The sequence below is a fragment of the Engraulis encrasicolus genome, chromosome 12, assembly GCF_034702125.1.
Source record: "Engraulis encrasicolus isolate BLACKSEA-1 chromosome 12, IST_EnEncr_1.0, whole genome shotgun sequence".
Taxonomy (NCBI): Eukaryota; Metazoa; Chordata; class Actinopteri; order Clupeiformes; family Engraulidae; genus Engraulis; species Engraulis encrasicolus.
In genome coordinates, this window is record NC_085868.1 from 9,062,589 (window position 1) to 9,078,212 (window position 15,624).

Sequence of the window (15,624 nt, forward strand, 5' to 3'; positions counted from 1 at the left end):
CACTAGCTCAGCTATATACTCCCTCTTTTAACTTGTCTTAAATCAAGACAACGCTTAACATGAAAAATAAGACACTTAACCACCTTTATAAACACCAGCCAACAATTTTAACTGTATTAAGCCCCAAAATAGTGGCATACCCCTTTAAGAGTCGTAGGCCTACGGTCATTTCGTATTGAGCGGGAGAAACCGTACACAGGATCTCTGTCAACGTTTACAATGCAATGTCACTACACATGTCATACCCCTCTTTTTTCGGTTTCTCTGATATTTTAAGATACTATACATTAAACTCTTACAGTGGATGAAATGCACAATACAGATAAAATGGCCTTGCCTCACCTCATTCTCTCTGGTTTTTCTCTCTAACTCAGATCCCTCATCTCACCTGGTCGCCCATCAGCTGATGACACGTCTGAATTTTCTGCTGGGAGAGCTCATCCGTTGCTCACCACCACCTCCCATGGAGGACCGGAGCCCCCAGAGGGTAGACACACACAATACAACTACCGTACATGCATGCACTCAAACACAGAATGGCATCATGCAAAGGCGTTTGTATTTCACGCTAGTGCATTCCGTGTTGTGAATGTTTGAATGTTAGGTCGTTTGTCATGTGACGAGGCTCGTGTGAGGCAAGTTTTCCTGCCTTTGTGGTGAATTTTGCCTGTGGCGAATTTCTGTTGTTAAACGCGAAGATGCTCAGCTGTGCCCTGACCAAACCATCCCTAACCCTAACCTGTCAGTAAAACATTTCTGCTGCTTTATTTTTGCTAATGGTGGTGAAGATGGTGGAATTGAGACTAAAACCACCCCTAACCCTCAGCTGTCACAGGGCGTTGTAGAGCACGAGTTAACATTCAAAGTCGTATGGTAGCGCATTTAAACACAGTTGCACGATGCCATGTTGCAAACACACATGCAGTACAGGATATCCTCTCCTCATGTTAGAATACACCTACCAACCATTACAATATACAAACGTAGACTGATCATGAGTATGCAAATCAGCAAGGGATCAAACACTTATTACTCTCACTGTACTGTATATATGATGTTAATGTAAGTGTTTTTCTCTCTTTCTTGCTGTTTTTTTGTTGTTGTTGTTGCTTTTCAGTATGACTTTTGCGTAAACCATTTACCCTATGCGGTATGCATATCTTTGCTTGTCGCTCTAATTTCATGCTATAGTCCACAGTAACCATTCAGAGGGTCAGGAGTCCATGCCTAACTCTGAAAAGCAGCACAGCATCTTCCCGCACTACAAAGAGCCCCTGCTCTTTGGGCCAGACGGCTCCGGGCACCTCCCCACAAGGGAGTGGGGACAGCGGCAGCAGTGGTGAGCTCACCACCCTCCATTACTATGTACGTCTTGATGTGCAATGTAGGTACATGAGAAATAGAGGCAGGCTGCCAGGGACGTTAATGAAGGCCTACATTTCAACTGTGGTTTATTGTCCTTTAACAATATGCCAGTAGTGTAGGTGTTAAAATAAATGATATTGGTTTGCTTATAGCACTAGGAGTGGAAAAACCTACCGCATGTGACAGCTACTGTCTCCTCCTACTCAAGCGAGTAGGTCGCTTTTCTGCTTTGCTCCTGCCTAACTTCAATTTCTTTACTTTCTTTTCACACTATATCTTGGATTTTATTTGCCATCAGTTATACACAGTTTTTAACAAGTTTAGAGAAGAACAACAGAGGATTTTATTCATACATACATTAGTGTTTTTCACAAGAGAACCTAGAAGTCAAAACAATTGCTGAGCTGAAACAATAACAAAATGCGACAACGACAGTCCAAAAAATGGATACTGCTGGAACAACGGATTTCTGCCCTGGAATCCTTACTGGGTGATCGCCTATCAAAGACTGAAGGAAGTCCTGAAACAGGTGCCGCAAATGCAAAAGCAGACCAACGACCGGCTGATGTGACATTTGTGACGCTGGACGAAACACCTGGCAAAAGCTTCGCAAAGCAAAATGTGAGTAGGCCTACTCACTATTGGGAAAGCAAAGGGGCTCGACCCAAAAACAGAGATAAAATACTAACTTCAACACCAGTGCGGTCTGCTGCTGCCAGACCAACTTTTTCAGGGCAGCCCATAAAACTTCAAAATCGATTTGAGTGCCTTGAACAAGTGGAACCAGTTTCTCCCAGAATAAAAACTGAACGTACACCGCATTGGAATAACAAGAACAAAGTTAGACGGCAGCTGCCTGCCTCTCCTACAACACTTGTTGTTGGTGATCTGAGTGTGAAAAATATCGGAAATGGAACTTTTAAAGTGTCCTGTCTGCCCCATGCATCCGTACGTGAGACCAAGGATAGTATCCCACAATTGGTGTCTGATCACAGATCTATTGATCGCCTTGTTGTTCACTGTGGGGCAAACGATCAAATAATTGTCAGAAAGGATTTTAATGACTTATTTTCAACTCTAAAAGATCTGAAAATTCCATCCTTTATCAGCGGGCCAATACCAGCACCCTGCTATCGCGATTTTGCGTTCTCCAGATTAAATTCTTTAAACACATGGCTGTCAAGGACATGCAGATCCAACTGTATCAGCTTTGTTGACAATTTCGAACCGTTTCTGGAAACGCTCTGTACTATTAAAAAAAAACAGTGCAGAACTGAGTTGGACCGGCGCCAAAGTGTTGACAGACCAGTTTGTTTACAGCATTGAGACCTTGGGCGCTGATAAGCGACCTGTATCTGTATCCACTCAGACACATGGGCATTTCAACAAGCCCTCTGTCCCTGCCAGTGTGCAAACTGAGCCACAGACTGGCGAAAGCACACACACAGATGACGTAGCTGCTCATGTGGAAAGAAACGACATGACTGACCCACCAACACACAGAACTCGCCACAAACTGAACCAGCTTTCGGAACAGCTGGAAGACCTGTCACAGAAACTGGCAGCAAAACCGCTCGCCGGAGATCAAGTGTTCACCTCCTTGTCGGACTGGCAAAGTGCCATCGGCATCACCAATTCCACCTCCCAGGTCTGCCAAAAAGCGACTGTCAACACAGGAAATAGGAAATGTGGTTTCCTCAAAACCAAACTCACCCCCCAGATGGGGCGAAACGCAGCCACCAGCATCAAGCCCTGGCAACGGCGGCAAAATGCAATCACCAATGGAATCACAACCTTCCCGGAACGACGAAACATCATCTCCATCTCCCAGACTGAGATTTCCAGCAACTATGGCGAGACTACTCCCCTTTGCCAGATCTACCTTTTCTACCCCCAGACATTCCTACCAAGCCTCCTATGCGGATATTTCTCAAGGTCAACCTCATTATACCCCAAAATCCGAAAGAATACTTCCATCCACGACTGCACCCAAAAAAGGCAGAGCCCCACCACCACCTGTCTGTGCTCTGGAGTACAATAGTATCAGTGATGATGACCTTGTTGAAAGCACAGTCTGATATCAACTGGGTCCCTACCCACATAGTAACAGCGGTTTTGAAAATAAGCAGATAAGGGGACCCGTGGACAATCTTATTCCAGTTCTAACAACCAAGCAAAGCCTCTTCAGGACACGTAGGCCTAGGCCTATACATTACCCCAAGAAGGCAAACATGGAATACCTCAGTGCTGTCCCAAAAAAACTCACTCAAAATACCACAGTGGCAATGCCTCCAATGCTCAATGTTAAATTAGCTTTACAGAATGCCAGGTCTCTAAGGAACAAGCCTTTTATTGTCAATGAGTTTATCTGTACCCACAACCTTGATTTTTTATTTTTAACTGAAACATGGCTGGAAAAATCCACTAGTTCTATCACACTTATAGAAGCAACCCCGCCTCACTTTCATTTCATTAGTACAGAAAGGCAGAATAAACAGGGAGGGGGGATAGCAATTATTTTCAAGGCACTGTTTCAATGTCAAAAGACAGCACTAGGTGAATTTTCATCTTTTGAATACTTAGCTGCAGTTCTAAAACTGTTCTTCCGACATACTGTTATTAACTATCTACAGACCTCCAAGACTTTCTGCACCACTCTTCTTAGAGGAATTTGGCGAGCTGTTGTCGAATGTTTGTGTGGACTAATGATAGCCTTTTTATAACAGGCGACTTCAATTTTCACGTAAAACGACTTAGAGAATGTCTATGCTAAGGATTTTTTAAGTCTTATTGACATTTTTAGCCTTACACAGCATGTAACAGGACCAACACACAACCAAGGTCACACTCTAGACCTAATAATAACAAAAGGCCTCAATGCTTGTGCTAGTGTCAAAGACTATGGCTTTTCTGACCATTACTGCATTTTTTCTGATGTTTCTATGTACCCTCATGTTCAAAGGGAATCTGTTACAGTCAAAAAACGTATAATCAACTGTGAGACAGCCTCACTCTTTCAGCAAGCACTTTCAGAGATCCAAAGTCAAACTTCAGAGAATGCAGATGATCTCATGGTTAATTTTAATGCAAGGATGACCCATATTATGGATGTTATTGCCCCCGAAAAAAACAGAACAGTGGGACATAAAAAAGCCCCTTGGAGAATGAATCCCACAGTTATATTGCTAAAGCAAGAATGCAGGAGGGCTGAAAGACAGTGGCGTAAATCCAAACTTGAAGTCCACTACCAAATCTATAAACACACACTCTCGAAATACAACCAAGAAATTTCTAAAGCTAGACAATCTTTTTTCTCTGACATAATTAACAGAAATATTAATAATGCACGCGTCCTGTTTGGCACTGTGGAAAAGCTAGCAAGGCCCCCAAATCAAATGCCCTCTGAGTTCCTCTCAGTCAGCAAATGCAATGAGTTTGCATCCTTTTTCAAAGGTAAGATTGAAAAAATACGTACAAACATACTCACACATGTGCAACCGACCCAAGATTCGGACCAACTTGTTACGGTGAAGTTAAATCCTAACCTCATGAGAAATTTTAATTTAGTTGATGTGGACATTCTTAATAGAACGGTACAAAGTCTTAGCTCCTCTACATCTGACTTAGATATTCTACCAACAGCCTTCTTCAAATCCATCTTACACCTAATATCACCAGATGTACTTCAGATCATCAACACCTCACTACAAACAGGCATATTCCCAGGCTGTCTGAAAGAAGCAGTTGTGAAACCCTTACTGAAAAAGAACAACCTGGATGCACTGGTACTAAACAACTATAGGCCCATATCCAATCTACCATTTATGGGTAAAATAATAGAGAAAATTGTTTTTAACCAATTAACTGCCTTTTTAATGTCTAATAGCTATTTTGATAAGTTTCAATCTGGTTTCCGTGCCTACCACAGCACTGAAACAGCTCTTATCAAAGTTATGAATGACATAAGATTGAATTCTGATGCTGGCAAATCATTCGTCTTGGTACTTCTTGATTTGAGTGCTGCTTTCGATACAGTTAATCATTCTATACTACTACATAGACTGGAACACTGGGTTGGTTTTACGGGCATAGTGATCGACTGGTTAAAATCGTACTTACAACAAAGAAGTTTTTTTGTCGCCATTGGAAGACATACTTCATCACCAATGTCTCTGGATTGTGGGGTCCCCCAGGGCTCCATTCTGGGACCACTACTGTTCAATCTGTATATGTTGCCACTGGGACACATTATCGAGAATAACTCCATAAATTACCATAGCTATGCGGATGATACCCAGCTCTACTTATCTATGTCCCCCAATGACTACACCCCCCTTGAATCACTCTATCATTGCATGGACCAAATTAACAAATGGATGTCTCACAATTTCCTCCAGCTGAACACAGAAAAAACTGAAGTAATTATATTTGGGAAAAGAGAGGAGAGACAAAAGATTGCTACTATCCTTGAAACGAAGGGACTGAAACCAAGGGAAACAGTTAAAAATCTTGGGGTCCTCATTGACAGTGACCTAAATTTCAACAGTCACATGAAAGCTATTACTAAGTCTGCATTCTATCACATAAAAAACGTCTCTAAATTTAGGGGCCTGATGTCTAAACATGATCTGGAGAAGCTAATACATGCCTTCATTTCTAGTAAAGTCGATTACTGTAACAGTCTGTTTACTGGCCTCCCAAATAAGACCATTAAACAGCTTCAACTGGTACAAAATGCAGCTGCAAGGGTTCTTACAAAGACAAGGAAGTTTGACCACATTACTCCAATTTTAAGATCGCTGCATTGGCTCCCAGTAAGCTACAGAATTGATTTTAAGGCAATGCTACTTGTATTTAAATCATTAAATGGAATGGGACCCACATATCTACTGGATATGTTTCAGCTGTATGCACCGGCCAGGTCACTAAGGTCAACGGAGAGGAATTTGCTGGTGATTCCAAAAGTCAAAACAAAATGTGGAGAGGCAGCCTTTAGCTTCTATGCTTCAAAGCTTTGGAACCAGCTTCCAGATGACGTAAAAAATGCACCCACTATTGATAGCTTTAAATCTAGACTCAAGACAAAGCTGTTCTCAGATGCTTTCTTAAATTATTGAATGAAAAGACGGTAAAATAAGAGAAGTAAATTAGTAAAATAAGAATTGTTTTTCAAGGTTTTATGTTTATTTATGTTTTATTTTATTATTATTTTTACCTTATGTTTTATCTTAATGTTTTAAATGTTTTTTTTTACTCTAATTCATTTCCCTGTTTTCCTTTCATTTACATTTGTTAACTTTGTGAAGCACATTGAGTTGCACCTGTGTATGAAATGCGCTATATAAATAAACTTGCCTTGCCTTGCCTTGCCTAGAGGGGGCTTGTAGATATACTGTAAGGGCAAGTTGAGGAGAAATAGTGCCAACTTTTGTGAGAGATTTAAGACAGAGTAAAGCTGGGCTGCCTACACAAACAGCTTTCCTATATCAGCAGTTCCCATTTTTTTTGTGTGCTGGGACCCCCTTTAGAACCTAAACCTAACTTGCGACCCCTACCCCAAATATTCAAATTAATGTAAACATGTTCATGTCCCTTAAAATGGCAAAATTTTTATTTGAAACTCACATGAAAAGTAAACACTTGCATTAAGCATAAAATGAATTTTGCCACATATTGTTATATCATATGAAGCATCTATTCAAGGTTTTATGCAAATAGCTCCTTCTCTCATACGACCCCCTGCAATACTTACGCAACACTCTAGGAGTCCCGACCCCGAGTTTGGGAACCACTGCCCTATATTATTAATAGGCTCTTTCTCTCTGTCCCTCTCAGCCCCAGTGATCAACCCGTTGCAGGATGAAGAACGCAGTGACATCAAGCTCCAGCAGAGTAAAGATGGCCGGCTCAGTGTCAAAGAGAGCCGCCTCAGTGTCAAAGAGAGTCGTCTCAGTGTCAAAGAGAGCAGCCAGCCCAACACCCGTGCTGACAGCGGCAGCAGCAGCAGCATTAGCGATGGAAGCACGAGCGTTTCGCACACCTTCCTTTTGTCACCTCCTCCTCCCTCCTCTCCTGCCCCTGAGGCCACCCGTAGCAGTGCAGCGATGCCTAGCCATGCCCCTCCCTCCAGGCCTGGACCTCCGTCACCTGCGCCCACTCCAGCAACAGGCACAGCCACATCCTACAGCAGTACTCTAGTCATGCCACGGCCGAAATCAGTTGCTGGTAGGTGTTGTAGTTGTTGTGACGGCTGTTATTGTTTCATCTGTTTTTATTTTGTATCTCAATTTTACAGTCATCTCAGGTGGCAACTGAGGCATAATATACAGCAGGAATCAAGGCTGGACTGGTAATCTGACATACAGTATTTCCTGGTAGGCTGACAGTCTTCAGGGGCCAATGCTTTTGTTTTGGGGTTTTTTTTCCGGTGTTGCTATTCTTGTTGTTCCCTCTTTAGAGACCAACCCATCATTTAGATGGGGCAGCCCATTGGTCCATCTATAATATAGTTGAAAATGGGCAGAGCCTATCATATGGTAGAAATACGGGGGCTATGTGCGTAAATACTATAGTAGTAAAGTCTTTTCAATGACCCGTACAGCATGCCACTGGTGGAACGGTTCATAAATAAGCGGTTCATAAATTAAAGCAGTTAAACATCGCCCGCCTAACACTGTATGTGCTGTGTATGTTGTATACACTGTTTACCATGAGAGATAAAATTTCACAGACATTTCACAGATATTTCTGACATGCTGTTTCCCTCCCCGCTTTTCGCTTCCTCGCTGTCCAGCCATGAGCTCCACCAAGTTGGAGGAGTTGGTTTATCTGGATGACCAATGGAAGGCTCCCCAGCGCTGCTCCATACGCCATGGCTCACAAAAGGGGGGCAGAGGCCCAGAGACCAAAGGTGTGTGTTTGTGTGTGTGTGTGCGCGTGCATGCATGCTGCACTATGTATGTAATGCACTATTATCCCATAATGTATACGGTGGGCAGTATAATTAGACAAACAAAAAGTCTGGTCACATCATCCACGTTATGCATATTTTCCAATTCAAAACAGTATGAACATGAAAACCATGAGCATTTTCATTTACTTTTTTTTGTAATATAAGTTCAGAGCATTTCCATTTTCAACATAATTCTAAATTATATTTATTTACAATCTGCATTTGAAATATATCACTATGTCTCGGTGTGCCTGTATGTGTGTGTCGGTATCACCCTGATTACATTTTGAACAATAGTTTTGCTTGGCTTTAACATAAAATGTTTGTCTTTGTTTTGTATACATTGAATATTTCGAAAGAGACAGCATTTTCTTTAATTCACAAAATACCAAGTGTCAACATTTACAAATATAAGTGTCAACATTTTTTAAATTATGGTTTTCTACGTTTTTGAACTTCTTCTATTGACTGTAGCCCGCCTCACTCCTCACAAGCCTGCTGAGATCATGTTGAAGCCCCTCCTCTTTGAGGTGCCCAGCGTTAGCAAGGATACCGCCATATTCGTGGGCCGTGATTGGCTGTTTCAGCTGCTGGAGGAGGAGCTGCGGGGCGAGGGAGAGACCAGGCTTGGCCGAGGGGGGGTGGTCATCGTTGGAGATGTGGGCTTCGGCAAGACGGCCATCGTGTCCCGGCTGGTCGGCCTCAGTTGCCACGGCGGCAGGATGACACAGATCGCCTCTGCCAGCCCAGGCTCGCTGCCAAGGAGTAAGCTAACAGAAACACACATTTCACATATACACAGATGAAGGGTATTTTCACACCAAGTCCCCTTTCCATGAACCAAACTCAGTCCTCTTTTAGTGGATCAAAACGTGAACTGACAGCAAAAGGACTCAGTTCTGTGTTTGTTTTCTGCCATGCAAACTCATGAATGATGACCCCATGGGGCGCCACTGAGGGCTGCCCCCTTGCACGGGTGAGGCATAAATGCAATTTCGTTGTGTGCAGTGTGCAGTGTTCACTTGTATGCTGTGGAGTGCTGTGTCACAATGACAATGGGAGTTGGAGTGTCCCAATGGGCTTTCACTTTTTCTTTTTCATTGCCAGAGGACCAATGTATAGACTTTGGTAATGGTAAATATATGTACCGTACAATTGGTTTTAAAACGCAACTGATACCCATCATAAACTGCAGGTGGACATTTCAACAGAGGTCAGCGAGCACACGGTGGTGCAGCCACTCAGGATCAAGGTTCCACGTCCTCTGGTCCCACCAACAACAAAGTCCTGTTCAGAAGCAGAAGCAGCAGCTGTCCAGGGTCTCCAGAGCTGCAACGACATCGAGAGGAGGCGGTGAAAGGCCTGGCCAGCAAGGTGCAGCCACACACATATACATTACAGTACAACACCAGGGGTGCAACCATAGGGAGGGGGCAAGCAGGGCCAGGTCACTATTTTGTCCTGGGGCCCTGTGTACAATCGTTCTGCCACTGATAGTCACTGTACACCTAATCAGCCTTTTGGCTCTATCGTGGCGCAAATGGTAGGGCACTTGTTTACTATGCGGCCGACCCGGGTTCGACTCTCGGCCTGGGTTCTTTGCCGACCCTTCCCCATCTCTCTCTGCCCACTCACTTCCTGTCACTACCTTCACTATCCTGTCAAATAAAGCTAATAAAAAGCCGCCCAAAAAAAAATATATAAAAATAAATAATCAGTCTTTTACTGTAGTATTCTTGCACATTTTGTAATACGGGGAGGGGGAAGGGGGCAAGCAGGGCCAGGTCACTATTTTGCCTTGGGGCCCTGTGTACAATTGTTCCGCCACTGACAACCACTGTACACCTAATGGTGAAATAATCAGCCTTTTACTGTAGTACTCCTGCGCAATTTGTAATACACATTCTAAAACTCTGTTTACATGTCAATGCGAGGCCTTAACCATTGCGTTTTCAAAAATATTCATATACGTGTAAACAGCTTCATAGTGTGTAATGCAATGAAATATAATGTATGTTGCCTTAGGTGGTGGCCTATCACTACTGCCAGGCCGACAACACCTACACGTGCCTGGTGCCGGAGTTTGTGCACAGCGTGGCGGCCCTGCTGTGCCGGTCTCCCCGGCTGGAGGCCTACAGGGAGTGGCTGCTCTCCAAGCCCCAGCTGCAGGGCCTGCTGAGCCTGCGCTCCTGCGTGCAAGACCCCGTCGCCGCCTTCAGGAGAGGCGTGCTGGAGCCCCTCGCCAACCTCCGGGAAGGTAAACACTAAAGATGCACCGGATCCTGACTTTTAGGATCCTGCCGGATACCGGATCCACTGCTTAAGATCCTGCCGGATCCGGAACCGGATACCGGATCCTACGAAAGGGTTGAAACGCATAGCCAACTCGCACACGTGGGCCCTTTTTATTACGTTGGCGCAAACTATTTTTAAGACTCATTGGCTTACTGCCACACTGCCTTCAATGGCCGCTTCCAAAGGGGTTTCACTCCATGCAGCGATTGGGGTTGTGAAAGACTGACTGAAAAGCCTAGGCTACGTAAAAAGTAGAGAGGCCCCAGATCCTGATTTTTAGGTAACTGCCGGATACCGGATCCACTGCTTAAGATCCTGCCGGATCCGGATAGTCTGAAAAACCCTATTATCCTGCCGGATCCGGAACTGGATCTTGGATGCTGTACATCTCTAGTAAACACTTGTATGCACACGTATTCCACGCATCTGTTGGTATGGTGTTCCATATCATGCGTTAGAGCTCAATAAGACTATAGGCAGACTGGGTAAAGTATGTTTTTTTCTTCATATTATACTGCAGTCCCATCTAGTATAATGAGACACCACGAGAAACTTTATAGATTAGTAATATACTATATTAACAAACTTGCAGAATTTTTTCCCAGTTACGAAAACTATATTGGAGTGATGATAGGCATTTGATTTGTTATCCAGTGTTTTCAGAGCTCATCTATAAAGCTTTTCGACTGGTTCTAGAATTGTCCTCGATGTCTGTGTCCAGCTGATAAGACCGTTATCATGATGTCATATAGGATCATGGGATGCATGTGCAATTTCTTAGAAAGTGCAGCATGCCTTCTCTATCACAAGTGCACAATGCTAGAAAGTCACCTTCATTCTCTTCAACTTTTTCCTTTACATTACATTACATTACATTACATTACACTGACATTCTTATCCAAAGCACCATATAGTTGTTTATGTACAGGGTATTAGTTACCGGCCCTGGACCAATGGGGTTTGGTGCCACAGGGGGAGGTCCTGGTAAGGGTAGGATTTGAGCCTGCAACCCAGTCATCTACTAAAGGCCAGCGCTCTACCCATTGAGTCATGGCGTTTCCCTTTTTTCTCTCTCATCATCTCATTTTTACCACACAGAGTCGAAGATAGCTGAGGAGGAGTGCATCATCCTGGTGGACGGCCTGAACGAGGCCGAGTTCCACAAGCCGGACTACGGGGACACCATCGCCTCCTTCATCACCAAGGTCATCTCAAGGTTCCCCTCCTGGCTCAAGCTGGTCGTCACCGTCAGGAAAAGTCACAGAGTGGGTGTATCAGTTTTATTATGCTTAAAATGTGACAGATCTAGGCCTGCTTGTGCCAAGGGCATTTTACACTATCCAAAGTCTCCTATCCACTATAACTTACCACCAGATGGGTAACCAGACCATAACTACCGCAAGACACTGCTGCACCTCAATGCTGTCGTAAATGCCACCTTTTGAACTTCGCACTAAAACAGAACATCCTTTGTCCTTAGATGATACAAGTCCATCTATCTACAGTGTGTCCATACAAGTCTTTGAATTCCATCTATCTATGTCCATCGGGAACACAACTGTTAATTCTGAATGAAAAACTTTGGGCCCTGGCTTGGCTTATCAACTATATTCCTCTTGTCAGCAGGAGGTCACCAGACTGCTGCCCTTCCCTGAGATCTCCCTAGATGACATCAGCAGCAACAAGAAGCTGGCTTCCGACCTGAGTGCATACGTCCGCTGCCGTATGGACATCATCATTCCCTCCATCGCCACCAATGTGTCACCCAGCGGTCGCTCGGAACCTCCAGTCTCTCAGAGTTCCATGTCCCGTTTGGCCACCCATTTGGTGAGCTGCAGCCAGGGCTCCTTCTTGTACCTGAAGTTGGCACTGGACCTGTTGGAGCGTGGCCACCTGGTCACCAAGGGTGCTGGCTTCAAGGAGGTGCCTGTCTCGCTGTCCGAGCTGTATCTGCTGCTGTGCAGACGGCACTTTGTCGGTGGAAGCGCCACCTTCCAACGGGTATCGCAGCTGCTGAGCGTGGCACTTGCCTCATTGCACCCGCTGTCAGACGAACAGATGTTCCAGGCACTGAACGCAGGGCAGGTGCACGGCAACCTGGACTGGGCCGACTTCCAGCAGCGCATGGAGGCACTGGTGCCTTTCCTGGTGGCGCGGCGGGACCACACGCGCATGTTTTGCCATCCATCCTTCCGCGAGTGGCTGGTGTGGAGGGCCGATGGGGAGAGCACTGACTTCCTCTGTGATCCCAGGTGAGACTTGAGGGGCAGTGGCTAAGATAATAATAATAACAATAATGATAATTTAGTTTTATACAGCGCCTTTCAAAACACTCAAGGTCGCTTAACATGTGTGTGTGCACCATTGCTGATGGCGGTCCAATGACGCATTCGAAGGTGTGCCCTTTTTTGGTGGCAAGTTTTTTTTGGCATGCTGTGTATAAAATTTGTGCAGTATATAAGACTGTAAAATCAAGGGGAAGTATGCAAGTTACTTCTATATTATCAAGAGATGGTAACCACCATGGCAGAAAATGACCCCTAGATATTGTGACATCTCATTTTTATGGTATTGAACAGGTTAGGGGTTAACCACGACCTGCTCCTAAACCGTTATGAGGCTTGTTGGATATTCATCCTACAGACTCTGACACTAAAGGGATTAAATGATGATTGCAACTTAAATGTGATGCTTTAATGCTTTCTGCCCTGTTTTCCTAAGATGTTAGTAAATATGCTACTGAATGGGGGTGCAGTGACACAGTTGGTAGAGCACCTGAACCATATATGGACTTACTGGACTGGGTCATTTCTTAATCTCTGTCTCCCACTCATTTCCTGTCCCAATTAACTATCAATGAATAAGCACAGAAGCCCAAACATTTTAGAGGCCAAAATTGTATGATCGCTTTTCATACCAAAGAGTGATGGATAACAGAAAAAGTGCTGATTGTATCTATGACTGGAAGGTAGGGTAGGTTTGACCTGTTATTGTTCTTCCTCAGGAGTGGGCATGCGCTCATGGCCTTCATGCTGAGTCGCCAGGGGGGTAAACTCAACCGTCAGCAAACCATGGAACTAGGCCACCACATCCTCAAAGCACACATATTTAAGGTGAGGACATGCACACACACGCATACACTGGCAAGCACACATACTGTACAAGGTAAACGCACACAGACACAGACAAACACACACACACACACACACACACACACAAATACAAGTTGAAAGAGGAACACCTCCAAGGTATCTCTCTCTCTCTCTCTCTCTCTCTCTCTCTCTCTCGCTCTCTCTCAGGGCTTGAGTAAGAAGACTGGAGTGTCCTCCAGTGTGCTGCAGGCTCTGTGGGTCAGCTGGAGCTTCAGCAGTGACGGTCTCTCTGCAGCACTGGGCTCCCTCAGGAACCTCTACACACCCAATGTCAAGGTGAGACACCCCCCCCCCCCACCCCCATACATGGGTTCACATGTTTAGGTTGTGAGGAGGGGCAACACACTGGCAGCCAACCACGCGAGCTAATTTTTTGGCCGACAGCGGTTTCCAAAAATCAGAGGTTGAGCTGTGCGCAGCTAGTGTCGCGCAGCCAGGAGAAAACAAAAATGTAGAACCCATGTATACAGTAAGTTTACTTTATATGCAGCCTTCCACCATGTGTAACTGAGGTCCTCCTGCGCTAGTTCGGCAACTAACAGCACCATCACGTCTCCTCACTTCTGTCAGAGAGAGTAGAGAGAGAGGAAGGTTCCATTGGCCCATTGTTTCCGGGGTCTATTATTGCAAGGGGGAGGGGGGGGGTAAATCCTCCTTTAGGCAGACCTAGGCAGACCTAAGGACTGTTCTATTCAATGCTAGGAGTATTATGACACGCTCCTTTAGGCAGACCGGAACCTGGTCATGTTAGGTGCCCATAGCAACCTATTACATTGGCATATCTCTATACTAAGAATCTCTGCTTCTGTCCTTTCTCAGGTGAGTCGCCTGCTGATCCTGAGTGGAGCGAGTGTGTGCCACCAGACTGATGTGCAGGGGGCGGCAACGGTCCTGTGTGTGCAGTCATACCTCGGCCATCTGGAGATGGTGTCACTGCTGCTAGAATCCGGGGCGCCCGTTGATGGGGTGTCGGAGGATGGCATGACGCCACTCTGTTTCGCCTCCACTGCCGGACACAAAGAGGTGGTCATGCTACTGTGCAAGAAGGGAGCAAAGGTAGGTTGCACACACATGCACACACACACACAACCTCATACGTGCTGGAATTATCCATACAGTACAGTGGCTTTATCACAAACTTTACTCATAAATAGGCCAGTAACATAATTTAATGAATTACTTCTGCTGTATGGCAAAAGTAACAAATAATATTAAAATTAATAATCGAGTTGTTTTGCTGAAAGTCAATGAAAATAAATATTGTTTGGTATTATGTAATCTGTACTCTGCCACCATATTGACATTTAATACAGACTTTTGTTCCCACACTGTGTGTGTGTGTGTGTGTGTGTGTGTGTGTGTGTGTGTGTGTGTGTGTGTGTGTGTGTGTGTGTGTGTGTGTGTGTGTGTGTGTGTGTGTGTGTGTGTGTGTGTGTGGCGCCCATTTGCTTCAGGTGGAGCACATGGACAAGAGTGGCCAGTGTGCACTGGTGCATGCTGCCCTAGGTGGCCATATGGACGTCATCCAGCACCTCTTGCAGCAGCCCTGGGGCCCAGCCGACTCACAGGAGCAGTCCAGCCTGAGAGAAGAGGTCCTACAGCAGGCTTTAATTGCAGCCTCCAGCATGGGACACACCCAGGTGACAAAATAAAGATTGTAGTCCTTACAGTGTAGCAGTTATTCATTATTGCAGATTTATAAAAACATAGACCCATAATCCCGACAGTCCTAATTTCCATCCACTAATTAGCGGAATTCCACTCAACTTGCCCAATTCCTTCCTTGGCCTGTCAGTCAAGGGCTTCCCCAATACCCCCCAACCAGTCAGGTGAGAGATCCCCCAAATTGCAAGGGCCCAA

The 15,624-nt window shown here is 45.0% G+C and overlaps 1 protein-coding gene across 1 annotated transcript in view; it reads left to right on the top strand.

Moving 5' to 3' along the window:
- LOC134460292 (protein TANC1-like) overlaps window positions 1-15,624 on the top strand; it is a 39,154-nt gene that overhangs the window by 4,736 nt on the left and 18,794 nt on the right. The window contains exons 2-14 of the mRNA XM_063212738.1: window positions 375-487; window positions 1,192-1,339; window positions 7,201-7,590; window positions 8,159-8,275; window positions 8,792-9,082; window positions 9,555-9,691; window positions 10,343-10,574; window positions 11,711-11,877; window positions 12,239-12,864; window positions 13,617-13,725; window positions 13,912-14,040; window positions 14,584-14,820; window positions 15,219-15,404. Of these exons, the coding sequence (XP_063068808.1) occupies window positions 375-487; window positions 1,192-1,339; window positions 7,201-7,590; window positions 8,159-8,275; window positions 8,792-9,082; window positions 9,555-9,691; window positions 10,343-10,574; window positions 11,711-11,877; window positions 12,239-12,864; window positions 13,617-13,725; window positions 13,912-14,040; window positions 14,584-14,820; window positions 15,219-15,404 (2,882 nt within the window). The remainder of the gene's footprint in view (window positions 1-374; window positions 488-1,191; window positions 1,340-7,200; window positions 7,591-8,158; window positions 8,276-8,791; window positions 9,083-9,554; window positions 9,692-10,342; window positions 10,575-11,710; window positions 11,878-12,238; window positions 12,865-13,616; window positions 13,726-13,911; window positions 14,041-14,583; window positions 14,821-15,218; window positions 15,405-15,624) is intronic.